The sequence below is a fragment of the Cynocephalus volans genome, chromosome 2, assembly GCF_027409185.1.
Source record: "Cynocephalus volans isolate mCynVol1 chromosome 2, mCynVol1.pri, whole genome shotgun sequence".
NCBI classification, from domain to species: domain Eukaryota; kingdom Metazoa; phylum Chordata; class Mammalia; order Dermoptera; family Cynocephalidae; genus Cynocephalus; species Cynocephalus volans.
In genome coordinates, this window is record NC_084461.1 from 166,888,394 (window position 1) to 166,910,359 (window position 21,966).

Consider the following 21,966-nt stretch of genomic DNA (forward strand, 5'->3'; position numbering starts at 1 on the left):
GCATTCTGGGGCTTAGGGTTTTTCAAAATTTTATTCTATAAGCTTGTTTGTGACTGTCAACTTTGTAAGGTGTTTTTGTTTGATACTTGGACAAGATGGATTTTTCTTTGTGTGTGTTTGAACAAAATGTTCCCATTTGAAGCACTCAGTGTGTAGCTCCCGACACCAGCAGTATATACATTTGCCCTTTGGTGGTGGAATGGAGATGTTTGAGGTGTCTGCTTGGATTGGAGAGTGTCACTTAAAAGCCTTTTAAGCCTGCTTCATTATAGTAGCCCTGGGAATCAATAAGAAGTGTCTCTGAGTTATAGGGCTAAAATTACAAACATTCAGTCCTACCTGGTCATGACACATCTTATAACTGTTCCAGCTAAGCGGTATTCATATTGTAGCACTGTCTCTGTTTGTAGGCATTTAATTTTCAAAGGAGAAAGATGCTGATGGCTGAGGTTCAGAGATAATGTCTTCAGGGCCAGTTTGCTCCCTGTGATATATTTTCATCTGGATCCTTAGTTCTTAACCTTTTGAGGATCATGGCCCCATATGACAACCCACTTAAATCTATAGAATGTTCATAGGCACACATAGAATTGTGTATACCAGGTGTCTACAAAAAAAAAAAAAAATTGTATATGCTTTTTTATGGGGTCCCTGGGTCCTCTAAAGCCCCATGCCCCATCAACCCTGGGGATTATTACTGGCTCATTCTAACAAGGTCCTTATAAAGTTGTTGCCATTTTTAGGTAAATATGCTACCCCAGTGATGCTTTGTCCCTCTTGTCACCATTCCAGTTTTCTTCCAGTTGATGCATGCACACAGGAAACAGTCCCAGGCTCATCACACATGTGCTCCTTGCTGCTGTGGGAACAGTGAATGTGTGTGTATTTGCTGGAGAAGGACAAATAGATGGTTCTGCCCCAGCAGGGGAGAAGCTCTTCCCTGCATTGGTGCATTTCTGTGCACAAAAGGAACTCACAGCTATTCACATGTACTTCTTGTCTTCACCACCGGAATTTTTCTGTGTCCATATGAAAGAAATCTTATTCAGGTTTAGAGCAGCTTATCACATATGACCACAGTCATGTTATTTGAAACATAAGAAAATCCATGTGTCCATGCTTACATAAAATGCTAAAGATTTAAAATACTTCAGAAGGCATATACACTCAGAGACAACAGTCCAGATGGTGGGACTTTGCTGTTGTACTCTCTGTAATTCTGTTTCTTTACTGGGTGGAAGAGAGAAACGAGGGATAAAACTTCTTAGTAAGCTGTGTTACCGTCTTTTTTTCCTAACCTTCCAGTGAGTTATTTTAAATGGAAGTGATAAAAGGGTATGTCGCAAAATGAAAACATTTATGAGCTCTCCAACACCTCAATCCATGGGCCTTCATTTTTCTGATGTCGTCGTGATTTATTTATAAAAGGTAGTTAGTTTTTTTTAAAATGTTCTGAAAACAATAAAACAATAAAAATTAAATTCAGATTGTGCCAGATAAAAATAAAAACACAACATCCTGAGGATCACATGGTAGTAACCGCAAATCCATATGACTTCATGGCTCACAGGAAGATCATGAAGGTTAGCTCCTGAGACTCACAGAAGTTATCTAGGAGATGGGTCAAGAAGTAGCCCGTTTTTTGGGAAATCCAGCTCAGAGCCTTGACCAAGGTCACAGGGCTAGTCATGGAATTGGAAGTAGTCTTAGGTTTCTGATCCCTAATCCAGTGTTTTTTCTGGCTCCTTTGCCACTGAGACTTAGGATAAATCATCTCGCCTCTGTGAATCCCAACTTCGATATTTCCACAAAATACACTTATTTCCTGTACTTCACAATCAAATTATAGAATTCAGTGGTTTTCAAAGTATGATTATCCAGCCAGCAACAGGAGTGTGTCCTGGGAACTTGTTAGAAATGCACATTCTCAGGCCCTGCCTCAGATGTTAATCAGAAACCCTAGGAGTTAGTCCAACAGTCCATGTTTTCACAAACCCTCCAGGCGATTCCAGTGCAGACCACTGATGATATGTGTAAGATGGTATTTGGAAAAGAGTAAAGCATTATAGAAGTATGAGGTGCTTTGTTTTAATTGAGATAAAATGTATATACAGTGAAACACAATGATCTACTGTGAATTTTGATGTGATGCATTCACCACCGCAGTCAGGATACAGAACTTGCTCATCAATCCATAAAGTTCCCTCGTGCCTCCTCCCAACCCTACCCCTTAGGCAACCGCTGTCAGTGAGTGACTTCATTAGCAAAGGTAAGAGGACCACGAGAAGAGTGGATATAGAAGGAGCAATGTCTGTGTCCTCTTGTTCCTTTACTACTTGTAGATAACCATGCTTAGCAATTCAAAAAGTAATGTTCTTGGTGGTTGTTTTTCAGCCCATGGACCAAGCTTCCCTCAAAAACAGCGATGTTCTCATTCTGACAGGCCTCACCCAGATTCCCACTGCAAACCCAGACGGCATGGTAGGAGAGTTCTGCAGCAACCTCGGTATGTAGCTATCTCAAGTTTCAAAGTCGATGGCATGTCTTGAACTTATTTTTTGATACGTTGCTTCCGTGGTATTCTTTGCCCCTTCTGTTCACTTTCACACCCTCTGGCACCCCTTTAAGGCCTCCCAACCCCCATTTATTTGTACCCTTTCTGCCCATCCTTCAAAGCCTACTGGTGTCAATAAGAACAGTTCTTAAGCAGCTTAAATCTGAAGGTGTGGTGAGAATGGTTATTAAAATGGTAAATCAGAATTTTAACACCTTAAAAAACAAATACTCAGCATTCTCCCACAGACCATTTTTATGTAACCCCCTTGCTTTTTGGTAGGATTTGGTGGGGGAAGGAGTCCTTACAGGATAGCAGTTGTCAAAGGAGAGAAGAATCACGTCTTTGCTTTCCAGATAATAGCATGGAAAAGACTGTTACACCTTAAATTCACAGTAGTGGTGTGGTGGACAGGTGTATTTTTTTCCCACTAATATTTGGTTGGTTTTATTTTTTTTCCTTTTGGGGAAAGTCTAAATTGAGAGACTTGCAGAGTGTTTTCTGCCTAGAAAAAATTTATTCTCTTTTGGATATAATTGTCAATAAAATCTAGAAATCCTGCCTTTCTTTTAGAAAAATAGGTTGATGACTGTTTTAGTCAGTTCAGGCTTCTGTAACAAAATACCATAAACTGAGTGACTTAAACAACAGACATTTATTTCTCACGATTCTGGAAACTGGGAAGTCTGAAGTCAGGATGCTGGCACGGTCATTCCTGGTGAAGGCCCTCTTCCTCAGCCACCGTCTTGCTGTGTCCACACAGGGAGAAGAGAGGAGGCTCTTGTGTGTCTTCCTCTTCTTACAAGGCTACTAATCCCATTGGGGGCTCCACCCTCATAACTCCATCTGAACCTAATCACCTCCTAAAGTCTTACCTCTTGCTATCATCACATTGGGGGTGAGGGCTACAACATAGGAATTTGGGGAAGGGGGAGGGGACACAAACATTCAGTTCATAGTAGTTACCAAAGAGGAATTAATGAGCTCAGACTCTCCACCTCTGACAACTTTAAGTGATATTTCCTCTGCTGTAGGAAAAATAAAAGGTCATCTTCTCATGTTTACATAGAAGGCACTGTCCTTTGAAATTTCACTTATCTGTGTTAATAATCATAGTTTGTCTTTAGTTCTTTGCTGATATTAAGCCAAAAGTAGTTTATTCTTACCTTGGAGAAATTATTGAACTAGTGTCATATAGTCTTTGGTTTGTATGTTTGTTTACAATCTAGAATCATAGGCTCAGAGAACTTTAGGTTTGAAAGGAAATTTACATCTAATCCACTGTATCTCAAAGTGGGATCCACTAACCACCCGCCTCAAGATCAGTGCGAACACTTACTGAAAATGGAAATTTGGGGGCCCTTCCACAGGCTAGTAAGTCAGAATCTCTGGGGAGAGGAGAGACTCAAAAGAAAAGTTGCATTTTCAATGTGTTCCCTGGCAATTTTCACACAAACTAAAGCTTGGCAATCACTGACCCCACTCATTCCTCTCATATAACCAATGAGGAAACAGAGCCCAGCGAGGATGTAGTGGCTTACTTGTGGTCCTGTCGCTTGGGACAAAGGCAAGATAGAGCCAGGCTCAGCTAGGTGGACCTGTGTAGCAGAGCTGGGAACAGAGGCGGCTAGGAGGCTTCAAAGACTCCAGGTTATGTACCCAGAAGCCACTTGTGTCAATTTGTTTTGGAAACTAAGTGAAAAACACACTTGAGTAGGCACTTTCTTTTTTTAAGCCAGGATTATTATAATCCAGTATGATTATAACTCGTAAATTTCAATTCCTCATTTGATAACTTATTTTAAGTATTTAAACTATGGAGAATTTTCTTACAGACAAACATTAATGAAAGAAAATGCCACTACAATGAGTCAAGCAGAAAAACTTGGCCTGTTTCCTTATAGGTTGGTCAGCCGTGGTCAGAGACTGAACAGAGACAGATGCAGCAAATTTCTGAGCAGGATCTAAAATGAGGAGGCGCTTAGGGGTTCTGTCCTGCAGCTCAGCTGCCATTGGTCACCTTTAAAACCCAAACCCTTAATTGCACACTCTATTCCCAGGGACTTAGAATAGACAGTGATAAAAAAAATCAGCAGTTGGCCTCTAGACTCCCCCACTTTGGTGCTATTCTTCAAAAGAAGCAGATTATTACACAGTGAGTGAGTTGTAAGAGCAGAGGTAGGAAAAGAGAAGAAGTGCAGATGTTATTTTAAAAGTTACATTCTACCTTCATAATAGTCTTCTTTCAATACTGCTGTTCTCCTGTCTTTAACTCTCCTAGCTCTGACAGTCCGGAATGGAGGAAACGTGCTGGTGCCCTGCTACCCTTCTGGAGTGATCTATGACCTCCTAGAGTGCCTGTACCAGTACATTGATTCCGCTGGCCTCTCCAATATTCCCTTCTACTTCATCTCCCCCGTGGCTAACAGTTCACTCGAGTTCTCCCAGATCTTTGCTGAGTGGTATGTCAGTGTTCTTCTCCATGCATTCTATCTGATTCAGTACCTCCCAGCAGTAAGAATAAAAATAATACTGTTTTTTCTCACATTGTTATGAAACTTACATTTTTGTTGTTTTTCTTTGTTTGTGATGAGAACATCGTATTGCTGAAAGCCAGATCTGTTGTACTGCTGGAGTTTAGAAGACTAGTTGTCAAGGAAGGCAGGATGAAGGGCAAAAACTCAGCTCGGCTAGCACTTTCAAAATCAGAATGTTAACAGAAATGCTGTGTACTTGCCTGCTCTCGTGCCACCCTCTGCCTGTCACAAAGTGAACTGACGTTCTGAAAGTTAAAAAAAAATTTCAAGATCATGATGCCAGAAATATGTAATACCAAATCTGATAAGAAAACTAGATTTTTTTTTTCATTTCAATAGCATGATGTTTGACAAAATTGTACTTTATTACTAATGCAGGAAATTGTTTGATCAAATCCTACAGTCTGCAAATTATTGAACAATATGAAGTCAGTGAACCTTTTTAGGATTATTTAGATATATGTTTGGACAAAAAAAAGGGGGGTGGATAGATTAACATAATTTTTACAGTGCAACTAGTAGTGCCTTAGTATAGTAATTCCAGATGTTCAGAGGCTATGACACATGCTGTTGGGTGTGTTCAATCCCTGTTAGTAGTGTGGTAGCCAAATGGACACAGCATTTTCTAAATTTTTAATTAAAAGGGATTTGGTCATCATTCTCACATAACACATCCCAACATTGTGCTGCCTCCCCTGCTTTAAGTACATACATTTTTAAGTACATACATTTTTTCTCCCTTTTAATTGTAGTCTTTTTTTCTGCATTTATACTCAGGCTTCTCCATCCCATATGTGTATTATCTTCTTTGTCCGTGGAACTGTTCCTGAGTTTTATCCTTTGTGCACAGGGTCTTTCCTCCCCCATCACAGAAGGTCATCTTGAATAATTTACTAGTCTCCACTAAGTATCATTTGTATTTGGTATAATTTTACTATTTTCTTACTGGACAGAAAGGCTTTTCCTAGTTTTTTTGCTTTTTAATCTTCAATTAATATCATTCATGTATTATATATGACAACATCTTTTGCTTTAGATAAATTACTGAAAGTGGAATTACAGGAACAGAGGGTATAAATATTTTTCAATGTTCATTTTCCAAATCTAAATTGCTTTCCAGAAGGATTTTTTTGTAAATGGTTCCTGTTTTGCCCATTTACTTATTAGAGGTTTTGTGCTTCTCTGCATATTTGAACGCTTCATGTATGTGTTAAAAATACTAACCTTTTTGTTATATTTCTGTAGACTTCCCACCCCCCCGTCTTGATACTTCTCTGAATTTTGTCTTGATTTTTTTTCTGTTTTTTAAATAATAAACTTATTACTGTGGAATGACTTCAGATTTATAGAAAAGTACAAAAATACTACAGAGAGTTTTCATATATCTTTTACTCAGTTTTCCATAATGTTAACATCTCACATAGCCATGGATATTTGTCAAAACTGAGAAATTAACATTAGCATATTATTATTAATTAAACTCCAATCTTTATTTTCATGGCACCAGTTTTTCTACTAATGTCCTTTCTCTGTCTCTGGATCCAGTCTTGGTTACCACATTGCATTTAGACCTTTGATTTTTTTTGGGGGGGGGGAACAAAAGTATTTCAGTTTTATATATTGATAATTTTAGTCTCTTTTGCTATTTCTTCTGTTGATAAAACATTGAGAAAATTCTTTCCCCTATAGATGTCACATGCCATACTTTCAGTTTTATTATGGTTTCTTATTTTGTTCTTTTTTTTCCTCCTCACCCCCAGCTGTTTTATCTGGAATTTGTTTGGGGGTATAGTTTGAAAAGAAGCATTAACTATTTTTTTTCTCAAATAGTCAAGTAATTACATGTCCAGATACTATTTACTGAATAATCTTAACTTTTCAACTGATTTGTGCTAGGTTTTGTGTCTGGACTATCCTAATTTGTTGGTCTGTTGATTCTTTGGTTACTGTGGTGCTAATATATTTTAATAACTGCAGCCTCATGTCTAATTGTACCCTGTGGTACATTTCTCTCTATTATTTTCCTTAGTCAAAATTCTCTCAGTTATTCTTGTTTATTTATTCTTGCGTGAGAACTGCAGAATCACTTTATCGATTTCCAGAATATCTTTTTGAGTGCCTAAAACCTCTAAATTACAAATTGACATCTTTGTAGTAGTCTTCCCATGGTGAGACATGAAATGTATCTTTGTCTTTTAAGCTTTTTTAATATTCCTCCCTTGGAATCTTGAACTCGGTGATCATATTTCAATGTCTTCCTGTTTCCATCTACAGTATTACTTAGTTCAATCCATAACCATTTGTTAACAGCCATCACATGCTAAGTGCTAGAGACACAAAGAGGTCTCTGACCTTGAGGAATCTGTACCACGAAGGAAGAGGCAGCTGTGTAAACCTCCTGCCACTGTGCAGTAATCCAATAGAGATATATATATAAACACACATATATAACACCTACTTACATATATGTATGGTGTAAGAATTCAGAGAAGGAGTGGCTACCCCATTTGGGGGTTTAAGATAGGCTTTCTGGGCTGGCTGATTAGCTCAGTTGGTCAGAGCATGATGCTAATAACAGCAAGGTCCAGGTTTCAATCCCTGTAAGGGCCAGCAGCCAAAAAAAGAAAGAAAAGCTTCCTGGAAGAAGATGTTCCTGAAGAATGGATAAGAGTTAGCCAGACAGAAACCCTACTAAAGGATGAGCTGGGTGGGCTGCTGGTGGCTGAATGGTGTAGGTTGAGGAGATGACTTAAGCCAAGGCATGCACGGGAGGCTTGAATGGTTTGGTTTGTTCAGAGAATTGTCTGTATTCTTTATTGTCACGGTATAAAGTTCAAGGTAGAAAATGGCAGGTTATGAGGCTAGAAGGATGCTTTCAGGGACAGGGACTCACTGGAGGATTTTAAACAGGACATTGGCATGATTATATTTGCATGTTATGTAGATCTGACTGCAATTACATCAAGTTTGCATGGGGGGTGGGAGGGAGGTGAGACTGAAGTACAAGGAAAGAGTCTTTGCAAAAGCCAAGAGAGATATGACTCCAGTCTGTACTACCCTGTAAAATGCAGGGAAGGAACTGATTTGAGAGGCAATTAGGAAATAGAAGTGGCAGGACTTACTAGATACTTGATACAGAAGTGGCAGCAGTCAAGGTTGACACCTCAGTTGCTAGCATGGTGGATGGTGGTGACCCCCCACAAAATGGTTCTACAAAGAAGAGCAGGTTCGTGCAGCGAGGACGGTCAGTTTACTTTGGCATGTGGGGTGCCTGCAGCGTGTGCAAGGGAAGCATCACAGTGCAGAGGTCTCAGATGCCTGGGCTGGCACTACAGGTGAGATGTCCCCAGCATTGAGGTAGTTGAAGACACAGAATGAATGGGATTGCCTGGGGAGAGGATGTGGGGTTCAGAGGGCGGTGGCTAAAGGATGGAACTCTAAGTAGTACCCACAATTAAGGTAAAGAGTATGTAGGAAAAGAGGAAGGAGGACAGTTAAAGAAGTAGAATAAGAGAAAGTTGGCACGTATATTCATCCCTTAGTGTAATTTACACAAACATGTTTTACCCCCCCAAAAATTTTTTTTAAAATATTTTTCTTTTATAAGCTCTACCCAGGGTGACCCACCTTCACAGACAGGGCCAGCTTTAATACTGAAAGTTCCACCTCCTGGGGAACTCCAGCCAAGCAGGATGGTGGCCCTCTCCCTCCGCCTCTGGGAACGGCAGTTCTCCTCCTGGGCTGCACACTGGAATTTCCTGGGAAGCTGTAAACAACACTGCTCCTGGGGCCCACCTCTAGAGATTCCGATACAATCGGTCTGAAAGGGGCAAGATATTCGGATTTTGAAAAGTTCAACCAGCCCATTTCAGTGTGTGTGAAAGTTGAGAACCACTGTTCTAGAAAGAGTTTTTCCTGTTTTGAAACAGTTTATCACTCACTGGGTTAGCACTCATCCCTAGTCCACTTTGTCGTTCTCTTTTATACAGCCTTGCTGTAAAGCACTCTTTCCGCCTAAATAAGGAACTCAGAGGCTAAAATGGAAAGATGCCAGCTCCAGACTTGCATTAACTTAGCATGTTATTACATGGAGCTATTAGAAAAGGCGCGGGTCCCTGTCTGTTGTGCTTCCTTGAGGATTTTAGAACAGAACGTGGAGGGTCTGTTTTTAGAACTAGCCACAGACGCTTTATGTTGGTGAGCTTCGCAATCTCTATGTTGTCCTCCATTCTACATCCCTAATCTCTCCTTCTAATGGATGTAGCATAATATCCTTTGCAAATATGTAAATAACCTTTGAACTAAGCTCTTAACATTTGTCTCTGTTCCTAAGCTTGAAATAAAGATAGAACTAGTGTCTGTTTAGATATTATAAGGTTAACCCTCCAAAAGTATCTTGCCTCCATATTTATAACTTCTTCAAAAAGGATATAAAGTAATGTTTTTGAAATCAAGGATAAAGAGAACTAAAGGTAGGAAAAATTAGATACAGTCTGTTAAATAATAGAAAATCTAAACCCTGAAGTCCTGAACTCCTCCCCCAAATGTAGTATCCATTTGTAATTGTTAAAATGCTTTCATTATTACTTTGATAGAATTCTTAGAAGGAGGCTCTAACAAACATATGTCATTATATATTTTTTTCCAAGTTTTAATAAATGTTAAACCTGCACAACACCCACGTGCATTGATTTATCAATTGTAAACTCTGCCATGTTTGCTTTATCCAGACATCTCTGTATTTTAAAGTCATATCTGACTTGGAAAAAATGTGGATTGCCTAAAACATTCATAGTGTCTCTAGGCTGTGATCCTTAGTTACTGTCCATTTGGAGTTAGTAGTGCTGCTATTAATGAAATAGTGCATGTACAAAAACAGAAAGCTGTGTCTCTGAAAATGGTGGACCACTTTCTCCTCAAAATTGATCACAACTAAATTCACTATGGTTATTTGGATTGGATGCTGGGACAGGAAAATGAAATGAGTGGGAAAATGTGAAATCTGAATAAAAGCTGAAGTAGAGTTAATCATAATGTACTGATGTTAATTTCTTAGTTTGACATAGGTACCACAGTTATGTAAGATGTTAACATTGGGAACATAGGGTTAAGAGTATATGGGAACTCTGTACTGTCTTTGCAAATTTTCTGTAAATCTAAAATTATTCCAAAATAAGTTTATTTTTTAAGAAACAATACACTGAGGAATTTCAAAGGTTGAAAAAGAATGCTCACAAGAAATTTATGTCCTGATGCTCTGTAGGTAATGGCTTTTATTTACAAGGAAAGTCACTGGCAGGAAAATTTTATATAAACTTTAATATTTGTGCTGCTGCCACTAGGTGGCAACAAATGTCAGTGTGCCCTGTCTAACGTGCTGATCTGTTTTTCCTCTTTAAAAGGCTTTGTCACAACAAACAAAGTAAGGTGTATCTCCCAGAACCGCCTTTTCCTCATGCAGAGGTAAGAAAACAGAATTATTGGGTCAGGACAGGAAAGAAATGTAGATAAACTGATATAGATGGGGATAGCAGGTCATTAGATAAAAAATATTCCTATGTAATGTGAAATCCTAAGGTACTAATTCAAGTCTTTATAAACATTTTTTAAAAATTCCTATGTAAACTGATACATCCCTTTGCTTCCCAAGCAAGATTGCAGAGAAGTACTGTAATTCAAGACCCATTTGTTCATTACTACTATTGTCTGTACAGTTCATCACCTACCTCTGTTCCGCTGGCTGGTGAGGAATCTTATTCTAATATCTGCTACTAACTTCCTTGCGTAACAGATTTATTTATTGTCAAAGTGTTCTTTCCAATTAGTTATGCCAATCATATATGTAAGATTTTAATGATGAAAATCACATTTCAGTTTTAAAAAACAGGAAAATTCCCCCTCCCTCACAGAACTGATGAGTGTTTTTATATAGCTGAATACCCAGTTTTGTTCCCTTTGTTTTTTTTCACCAAATGGTATATCACAGACATCCTTCTGTCTATAGCATGTCATGGACGTACTATAATGAACTTGAGCTTCTCCTACTATCAGACGATACAGTGACTCCCTGTTTTTGTTATATGTTTATAAAAGGGATGTTTAAATTGGTATTACCACTTTAAAAAACTGTTTGGCAATATCTGCTAAAGCTGAACATGTAACACACTCTATGCCTCATCAGTTTCGTTGCTAAAGCATATACCAAACAAACGCATAAGTATATTACCAAATAAACACATAAGTATATTATCAAAATATACACACAGAAATCTTCATAGAAGTCTTGGTAATAGTATTAAAATATACCCAAATGCCTGTAAACAGTGGAATGGATTTTGTGGTATATTCTCACAGTGGAATGAATAGATCAGTGAGAATGAATGAACTCGGATCATATCAAACAATGTAAATAAACTTCACCGACATAATGTGAGTGAAAGAAGCCAGATATAAAAGAGTAGATATGGTGTGATTTTATTTTTATAAAAGTTCATAAACATAAAATACTAATTTATGGCATTAGAAACTAGGGTGATGGTTATCCTGAAGGTGGGGATGGGACACTAGTGACTGGAAAGGGACAAAGAGGGATTTCTGAGGATCTGGTAATGCTTTGTTTTTTGATGTACATATGGGTTCCTACATTTTTGTTCTATTTGTATAAAATTTGTCAAGGTAGGGAGTTAAAGATGTGGAAAGAGTGAAGGCTAGAATGAATCCTGTGGTTTTGGGTAGAATTGGCAGTATTGATTTGCACTCCTATTCTCAATGTGTATAGACAGACGCAGAAAGAAATATCCCTGTGTATACACATGTACATACACATACATGTCCTTTCCAGGATCTGTCCGTTGAGAGGGCCTAGGAGCAATGATACACAGTAGCCCGTGAACACATTTCGCACCCAGATCTTGGCTTCTAAATACCATTCCCCACTAAAAGGAACCAGGCCACTTTGGAGAAATGACTGATTCCAATTCCAGAGCTGAGGCAGGGAAAATACAAGATGAGGCTGGAACATCTTCTTGTGTCCTCAGAGAACAATGGGGACGTGTCCAAGGCCGTATCTGAAATCTCTGGATCATCGACATATATAATGCTATAATGAGGTAAATCATGAAATGGAGGAGGGGAAGTTCTTCCTACACTGGAACGCTCCATGTGTAGGTGAGGTGGCAGTATTAATTTCCTGATTCTGATGGTCGTACTACTTTCTGACACATCTGAGTTCACTGTGATTATCCACCCCCCATACACACACACTCATTTCTTTGACAGTCAAACTTATATCCCTTCCTCAATGAGGCAGATAGACTATTTTTACTTAGAGCATGTCTATGCAGATACGTATGTTTAGGGATTTAGTTGATTTGTTTATTTTACAGTTAACTGACTCAGAATAAATTGCAACAACTGTCCTGCTAATTACTTTAAATTTAACTATTATTTTCCTACTTGGAAGAATAGGTCTTTTATGAACCTGGATGCCAAATGGAAAACTTAAGAAGTTATTTTTCAGTCCTCATACTCTAAATAGTATTGCAGCAGCCAGGGTTTTTGCAAACTTTGTCATTACCACAGTGAAATTCAGGCTAGAAATATAAGATGTCAGAAGATTAAGTGTGGCAAAACATATTTTGTGGTGGACTTTGCCATTGAAAGTCTCTTTTCCTCTTGCCTAAAAACAACTAGCCCCTCTTAGAACTCATTTTCTAAGAGTGTTACCACATTCTTACCCACACGTGTGTCGTGGATGACCCTATCCCATTTATACTTAGGAATGAGAACAGACCGTAGTTATACTGTCAGTGTTCCTGAAATGCACTGGTCATCGCTGGGGCACTGGACAGTTGACCCTTGGTGTGTTAACAGTGCCCATGAGAAAATATGGTTCTGCCCTTAGTACTGATAACAAATTACTGTACAGAATTCCTGCACTACAGCTCCATTTCCATGGTCAAATGTAGTAAGTCAGCTGGAAAGGTAGATCCATTTGGCAAAAATGATGAATTTCTCTGAGTTTTTATGCATTGGTCAGTAGAGCTACAAGAACAATAGGTGATGTTTAAAAAGTGGCTTAAGTATGAAAAGATCTTGGAATCCCATTCGTCTCCTTGACATCTGTGGATATATCAACTTAGTCCTTTAGACAGCTGCATTACCATTTAACTGGGGCAACTGATGATTTTGGCCAGGTAGGTTGTAAAACAAATGTCAGTTTTACTTGTGAAGGGAAGGTGGGAATTTGATGTCTGCTCCGTCTTTGTCGTTCACGTCCCACCGAGGCATGTGACAGCTAGTTAAGATATCCAGGGTAGTACTGCAGTCTTCCTAATAAAAGCAGGTCTCCAGTTTACAGGGTAAACCTCCAAAGTGAATAGAATTTGGCTTGTTTGGGGAGTGTCCCATTCTGGCCACCTCCTCACTACTGGGGTGGCTTCATTTGAACTTGAAGTTGTTGACCAGGCTCCCCTGTCATGCACATGGGTTGCTGCAGGATTAAACCATGCTGCAGACCATATCTTTATCCATTAAACAGCATCTCAGAGCAATGCTCCCTTTGGTCTTATTAATATTTAGGGTCTGTGGAATCTGGATGTTTTTCATGTGGCCTTTTGATGCTGGAATGGAGAGGTGAGGGCGGGGCCAAGGCAGCAGTTAAAGTTTCCAAGCAATGTCATGAGATGAATATGGTTCTAATTGTATATGGTGTTGCCTTGAGGCGGGCATGACACTGGAATAGTATCGTCAACTGTTGTGACACAGGGGAGACTCTTGGTTCAGAACATACTTTAGAAACATGTTTGAAGGTGTGCACGTCCTGCTGCTTAATACAGCTCTCTGTGTCATGAGAACATCACATCTCCCAAATTTCTGGAAGGCAGTTTGGTCTGTCTTAAGTTGCCACAGTAACTTAACACAGCTCTAACTTCTCAGGAGGAGGTCCTGTCCTGGTAAACAGTGTTTCTTATGTGAGGGATATGTTTATTGTTGCCAGAACTTAGTGATTCACAAGTGTTGGCAAAGTCATGCGTTGCTGAACAACAGGAATACATTCTGAGAAATGCTTCCTTAGGCGATATTGGGGAAAGTGTATTACGAGAGGGAACAGCAGTGAATTTCCTGTTATCCACACTGGCCACTGGTTGCATGAGTGCGGGCCCTCTAGTTACATCACCGAGTCTCTCTGTCTCACTCTCCTCATCTGTTAAATGGGGATTAGAACAATGGACCCACATAAGGTTATGAAAATTAAATTTCAGGTAGGGATAATGCCCGGCACTCAGCAAGCATGCAGCCTTAGCTGACTGTCACTAACTATGATTTTCCTATGGGGATGGGTGGGGATCAGTTAAAAATGCAAGAATTCTAAAGTAGACAACAACCCTTTCACTTGAGGTCAAACCTAATGTGTCAAATGCTTGGCTTTCTATCTTAAAGGTCTGAGCTACCTTTGGGAGGCTTACCCCATAGGCAAGCTGGGTACTCCTCCTCAGCATAAGTTGCAGTAGGTTTGTTTACACCAGCATCACCACAAACACATGAGTAATGCTTTGAGTCACTCTGTTCCCACGGCTGCAGTATCACTAGGCAATAGGAATTTTTCAGCTTCTTTATAATCTTATGGGACCACCCTTGTATATGTGGTCCGTTGTTGACCAAAACGTCATTAGGTGGTGCATGACTGTATTGGAAACAGTGACTGATGTTGAGGACTTCAGGCCAGGCTTGCAGTGTCAGAAAGGCATAAAGGAAGAGGTAGACTAAATCAGGCCGTAACAACCTAAACAAAAATTTCTAGTAAGCATGTTAGTATTACCAAAGGACTTGACCTTCTTAGCTGCTCCTAAAGTCACATTGTAGGTAAAAACTACCGAACTTTGGCTAATTATAATGAAACTTGTTTGTGTTTTTTTCTTAACAGTTTTTTTTTTTTTTGAGCAGTTTTAGGTTCACAGCAAAATTGAGTGAAAAGTACAGAGTTCCCATGTGCCCCTTGCCCCCCCACACACAGCCTCCTGCACTCTCACATCCCCCACCAGAGTTCATGTGGAACAGCTGATGAACCTGCACTGACACGTCACTGTCACCAGAGTCCATAGTTTACATCAGGGTTCACTCTGGGTGTTGCACACATGGGTTTGGACAAATGGATAATGACGCGTGTCCACCATCACAGTATCACAGAGAGGTTCCATTACCCTAAAAATCCTCTGTGCTCTGCCTGTCCATTCCTCCTCCCCACCCCCTGGCAACCACTCATCTTTTCACTGTCTCCTAGTTTTGCCTCTTCCAGAATGTCATGGTTGGAAGCATGTAGATGCAGCCTTTTCAGATTGGCTCCTTTCACTTAGTAAAGGTTATTCCTTGTCTTTTCATTGCTTGATAGCTCATTTCTTTTTAGTGCTGAATTCTTTTCCACTGTCTGGATGTACCACAGTTAATCCATTCTCCTGCTGAAGGTCATCTTGGTTGTGTCCAAGTTTTATCAGTTATGAATAAAGCTGCTGCAGACATCCACGTGCAGGTTTTTTATGAACGTAAGTTTTCAGCTCCTTTGAATAAATACCGAGGAGCACAATTGCTGGATTGTAGGGTAAGAGTATGGTTAATTTGGTAAGAAACTGCCAAACTGTCTTCCAACGTAGCTGTACCATTTGCATTTGCCAGCAGGGAATGGGCATTCCTTCTGCACCACATCCTCACCAGTGTTTGGTGCTGTCAGTCAGTGTTCAGTCAGAGTTTGGCCATTCTAATAGGTGTGCAGTGTTATCTCATCGTTGTGTTGATTTGCATTTCCCTGATGTTGAGTCTCTTTTCGTATGCTTTTTTGACATCTATGTATCTTCTTTGGTGAGGTGTGTCTATTCAGGTCTTTTGCCCGTTTTTTAATTGGGTTCTTTTTCTTTTTGTTGAGTCTTAAGAGTTTGTACACTTTGGATAACAGTCCTTTACCAGATGTGTCCTTTGCAAATATTCTCTCCCAGTCTGTGGCTCATGGTCCTCATTTGTCTTTTAGACTTGGTTGTGTTCCCCTTCCCACCCTCCAGCTCCTCCATCAGCCTAGGCAGGCTAACAACTCCTTGTCTGTTTTTTCTGTGTGTTCTAGCTCATTCAGACCAACAAGCTGAAGCACTACCCCAGCATCCACGGAGACTTCAGCAACGATTTCAGACAGCCCTGTGTGGTGTTCACAGGGCACCCGTCCCTCCGCTTTGGGGACGTGGTCCATTTCATGGAACTCTGGGGAAAATCTAGTCTCAACACTGTTATATTCACAGGTAAATAAAAAAACACAGAAACAAAACCCTGTCCTTTCCGTGGGGGCCACTGTGAATGTACCTGCAAGGTAAAGACCTAGGAAGGATTTTACGGTAAGGCATAAATGTGAACATTATTCAGTTGTAAGTACAAAGAGTAAAGAAACCACGCAGGAAAGAGTAAAGAAAATAATGTGTGTTGTTAGATAACTGTGCGTTGAACAAAGCTTTTATATTTGTTTTTTAAAATTTTTCCCTCAGAAAGAATTCTACAGAACTGCTTTTTGATAGGATTTTATAAGCCTTTTCAAGAAATTCCAGCAACCAGTCTCGTTACCCTTTAGGAATTATTTACTTAGAAGGATCTTTCAATTTTAATTGTGGTTTACTCTGGTTTGTAGTTTTTCTTCTGGAGGCAAACCCCCCAGGAGAAACAAATCCTTTAATTAGGTCAAGTAGGGGATTTACTTAGAAAATCACTGTATTATTTTATCAATTTAAGGTCTTCAGTCAACCTTGCTTTTGGGAGTCTTATAGGCTATGAAGTAAAAAACCTTGATCTGAATGAAATCTGGCCCAGCTTGCTGTCACTGCGGCTCCCAGCCCCGAACCTCACTCTCCTCACTGTAACTGGGACGGTTGCTGACCGCCTCCTTGGGTTCTCTGGGCACTTAGTGCAGTGCTGGCTGAGAGAGCCTAGTACAGCACCTGACAGGTGACAGCTGTCAAGAAGGATTGGTCACCTTCTCCCTTAGAGTTTTCCAGTTATTTTTTAAGATTTGAGTTTCGGAGTAGAGAGTCTAGTTATATCAGAAGCATCGGGGTCCGATGTTCACTTTCACGTTTCCTGTGCTCAGCCTCAGTTCTTGAGGAGTATTGACGGCTGCAGCCAGAGGCCACTAGGAACACGTCTGTAGGCAAACAAAGTCGGGTTTATTGCCTTGTTGCAGGGAGGGACACACACTGTGGTGACAGCCTGGTAACGACCCTCTTGCAGGATCTGGGCAGGTGTTAGGTGACTTGTGGTGGTTCACAGACGTGGGACATCACTCTTCATTGGGTACTGTCAAGATGGAGGAGAAACTCTGCAACTGGACATCTTGATTCTTCTAGAAGGCAAGAAGTAGGGAGGAGCCAGGATTTTCTCATTTCGTGAGTGGGACAGTGTTGTGGTTTTGTGTTCAGGCGTGATTACGGAGGGATCTTGTTTTGTCTGGATCCATTGTGGTCATAGAGTGGCCTTGTCTGATGTTGGGTTCTGTGCTGTTGGGTATGTCCAACAAGAGGACACAGTAGCCTAGCTGTGAGTGCTAGGCCGGCTGTTCCCAGCACCACAGCCACACAGAAAGTGCCAGGAGATCTCCCAGCTATCCGGGCTGCTTCTCTCTTTCCCGGGCATCCTTAGGGCCAAAGGCAGAGGAAGTCAGGTCACAAGAGATTGACTCACAATACCTGGAATGTTGCTGCTGCCAAGATTTTGCAATTAGAAGGTTGTCCAGAGAAGGCTATGCATAGGTGGACTGCAGTTGGTCTCTCCTTTTGATGAGTTGTGACCCTCCGACACGACTGTGGCTACAGTACTTGCATGAGACAGGGAGATGTGTTGGCTCCAGTGTAGACTTTCCTTTAGCCAGCTAAGAAGTCAAGGGCTGTGTGTCAGTGCATGGCAACTCTGAGCAACACACTTACATTTAGACTGGTTTGTTGGGATTCCAGAGCAGAAGTTGTGTCATTCTGGCATCTGCCAGTGTGCGAGGAGTTTGGGGTCACCCTTCCCACTTATGACTTCTATACACGTGAAGGGGGAGTCAGTTATCCATCCGGAGTGGCCTGTGATCGCCTCATTGGGGGGTTCTGAATATTCTGAAAGAACGTGGTCCCCTGGTGGCGGCCACTGAAGTATCTGGACATTCCGTCAGTTGTCTGAGGACAACTGCATGCGTGTGCGCCGTAGCCCGTGAAAAGGCCCCTTATTGGGCACAGATTGTATGGGACTCAGTGGTGTTTATCACGGCGGGGGGAGCTGGTGCCTTTGGCTGCAGGTGGGCAGCTCCTGGTGTGAAGTGCACAGTCCCTGGCACACAGGCTGCAGGGCCCTTGAGAGAAAACGCTCCCAGCCATGAGCACCGGCCTGCTGCGCTTGCTGGCGGGTGAATAACCGTCTAAGTGACGGACTTGTTGCCACGGGTCAGATCTGCTCTTTTGTCTCCCAGGTGCTTCCCGTCGGGTCGGTGGCCAAGTGTTGGTTTGTCTCACTCGTTGGTGTCAACTTTGAGTGTGTGACTTGCATAGTCTATGCCAGGCCTCTGCCTGGCCAAGGCAAAAGCACTCTTTCTGTGTTTATCAGTGTCTTGTGAATATGTTTATATCCTGTTTTTCCCCAAATTTGTATTTAACTTTTTTAGCATTTATTGATGATCCTGTTCTGAGTAAATTATTATGGTGATAGTTACAAACAGTGATTTTTAAAATTTCATCATTTCCTTTAGGTTTATTAGTGGGTGTTTTGTTGTAAAGAAGAGCGATCCCTTCTCCCCCATATACATACTTCTCCCTCACGTATCTCTTTTGAGTCTCTGTGGAAAACTTTCTGCCCACCCCCAATTCCATATTGCAGCCCCTCCCTCCCCTTATCTGGGTCTCCTTTTACTCCCCTCCCCTGCGCAGTACTGATGTGCCCACTCTCTGGACCATGCTGATATTTGCTTGGCCCTGGCCACACCAGCTGCCACCTTACTTGGCAGCTCCTCTGTTGCCTGCATTTAAAATTATTTCTTTTACTTTCCTTAGAACCAGACTTCTCATACCTGGAAGCACTGGCTCCCTACCAGCCACTGGCCATGAAATGCATATACTGCCCCATTGATACACGCCTGAATTTCATCCAGGTCTCCAAGCTGCTTAAGGAAGTGCAGGTAACGAAGGAACTGTGCCCGTGTCTTTATATGGCCGCATTACTGTAGTGCAGTGTGCACCTCTGGGGTGTGAGGTGGACGGTGGCTGATGGCGTTGGAGTGTGGTATGATGAGCACCTTCATTTCTTGGCCTTGTTCACAGAATCTTTGACCTCAGGATGAGAGGCCCTTACACCAAACCCTAAAGCTGGGTAACAAGACAGAAAACCAAAGAACCTCAGAAATGCAGGGCAAGTGGGTTCTGACGATCATTTACTTGTTTGCCCTACAAGGAAAGAATATGGGCTCTCTCTAGGCATGATTGGAGGAGACAGCCAGCTTTTGGCCTGTGTGGAGTGATTTGGTGGCCCACTGTGTGCTCATCAGTGTGCTGAAGAAACAGTGAAGAGCCTGTTGTTTTTTCATCACTAAGTAACTTCAAATCCCAGACCCTAACCCAGCTGGGTGCTCTTTACACCTCTCTTTATTAGTGTGCGAATATTAGACACGGGGGACCACCTGTTCTCCACTTTAGGCAAGGAAAACCTGGGGAAGTCGTCAGACTGTGACGTGAGTCACATGGCTAGGAGACAGAGTTATGAGACACTCACCAGATCAGGAAAAACAGAGGCAGTTTGGAAAAGAGAAGTCCTAACCAAGCGTGGTGTTAGATCCAGCCATTCAGCCTGCCGGAAAGCCTTATTCTTCAAGGAGCTTGTGGCTTAGTCTGAACTCTTAGAAAAAGCAGGGACAATACAGTGACCCTGTGGGCTGCCAACATTACCATTCAATTGGGCACTAATTGTCCAAAGTAAACATTGGTTTACTAATTTTTTTCTCTCAAGAAAAAGAAACATTTTGTTTAAAAAAAAAAAAAAAAAAAAAAGTTCTGTCTCTGATTCATGGTCATACACAATTGAGCGTGTGACCTGACAGATGCCCACTGCCTAATACCACTGACCTACAGATACCAGTGGAAACTCCAAACCCGGAATACTAAACTAGCACGAGAAATCAGAGTTCTTGCTCATCAGCCAAGAGCTGCAGCCTGCTGTATGGTACATTTTGTAAGAAGACTGTGCCCTTGAGGAGTTCGGAGACCAGTCAAGGGTAGACACATGGAAGTCACCAGGAAAATTATGTAAACATAGTTAAAAAAAAAAAAAAACCCAACACAAGCTGTGGCAGTAAGTCCCTCGCTTATCCACAGTGCTGGCAGTTCAGGAGTTTTCCCTGACATTCTGATTCTGCTCCCCCACCCTTGTCTCTCAGCAGTTAGCTAGGTTCAAGAGGATGAGAGGTCAGGATGGCTTGGAGATGCGGCCTGGGCATCCGGGAGTGGGCCTCTCTGCCTCCCAGCCTCCCTCCTTTCTCGCCATCTCCTTTGACCTGTCCTATTGGTTCCTCAGCCCCTGCACGTGGTCTGTCCCGAGCAGTACACGCAGCCGCCCCCAGCGCAGTCCCACAGGATGGACCTCCTGATTGACTGCCAGCCCCCAGCCATGTCCTATCGGCGGGCCGAGGTCCTCGCCCTGCCCTTCAAGCGTCGGTATGAGAAGATTGAAATCATGCCAGAGGTGAGCTGTTTCCTTTTTCATGGTTAGACTGGAGTTTTCCACTGGAGTCTCTTGAAGGAGATCATTCCAGAGGTGGCTTTCTTTTGGAATTGTGTCAAATATGAGTGAACCAAAGAACACAGACCCTTAAGCAAGTAACTAGGAAGAGATTCCAAGGCCTTCTGGGTTTTCAGGCAATACAATAACAGCTGTTAAAATCCGACTGCTTCATATAGTAACGTTCAGCCTGTGATCCAGTAGCCAGGCCACAGGCCAGAGTCCTGGAGGATGGAAGTGCTGGGCCAGCTGTGTCCTCAGCTGCCTCAGGCTGTGGTTGTTCTCATCTTCCCTACACCTCATTTTATGAGTGAGGATCAAGTTTCACTGAATTCAGATGGAGGAGATAAGAGTAACCAAAAATAAGGAGTGTAAATTTGGTTATTATTTGTATCAATTTTAGCATAACTTATAGGTTTCAGTCTATCGAAGTCTGAATATTTCATAGTTACATGAAATTTGAGCTTCGGTTTTAACAAGGCAAAAACCCGTGTTCGTGTGGATCGCTTGAGGTGCACTGTGCACAGGTGACTCTGAGAGGAAGGCAGTGGGTGAGGTGACTGGCCTCTCCCGAATGACAGCATAGAAGATTCTAGGGGGCTGCTCTAGCTTCCCTGTGCTTCCTGAGACTACACAAATGTGTTTTTGACAAACAGTAAAAAGAAACAGGAAAACCTGTTAAACCCAGCATGCCCAAAATTCTTTTTGGAGTTTGAGGTTCAGAAACAGTAGCTGGACCTGGATTTGAGGTCTAAGCCCTGCATGTTGCTCATTTCCATAGCCCTGGGGGGGCCACCAGGTGTCATCAGGTGGGACCTCGTTTCCAGTACATTTAGTCCCTTTCAGAATTATCTGGAGTTGTTGTTTTCTTAATTAAGAGCAATAGATAAAGGTGATCCAAGCTCATTTCAATAGTTAATTTAGATCAAATTAATTCAGCAACACAAAGTTAACAAGTTTAAGTGCAAGCAATCCTATCTTTTACTAAGGCACATATAAGAAGATAATCAATCCTAATAAGAAGATAATCAATCCTATTTTATACACATTTTTGTCTTATGGCTCCTGGGATACGTGCTCTCAGCAGCCATGACTGGGGGAGCCCTT

General features: G+C 41.5%; 1 protein-coding gene across 1 annotated transcript in view; it reads left to right on the forward strand.

Moving 5' to 3' along the window:
* INTS9 (integrator complex subunit 9) overlaps window positions 1-21,966 on the forward strand; it is a 105,482-nt gene that overhangs the window by 76,248 nt on the left and 7,268 nt on the right. The window contains exons 9-14 of the mRNA XM_063085569.1: window positions 2,395-2,506; window positions 4,836-5,016; window positions 10,494-10,554; window positions 16,202-16,373; window positions 19,143-19,267; window positions 20,656-20,823. Of these exons, the coding sequence (XP_062941639.1) occupies window positions 2,395-2,506; window positions 4,836-5,016; window positions 10,494-10,554; window positions 16,202-16,373; window positions 19,143-19,267; window positions 20,656-20,823 (819 nt within the window). The remainder of the gene's footprint in view (window positions 1-2,394; window positions 2,507-4,835; window positions 5,017-10,493; window positions 10,555-16,201; window positions 16,374-19,142; window positions 19,268-20,655; window positions 20,824-21,966) is intronic.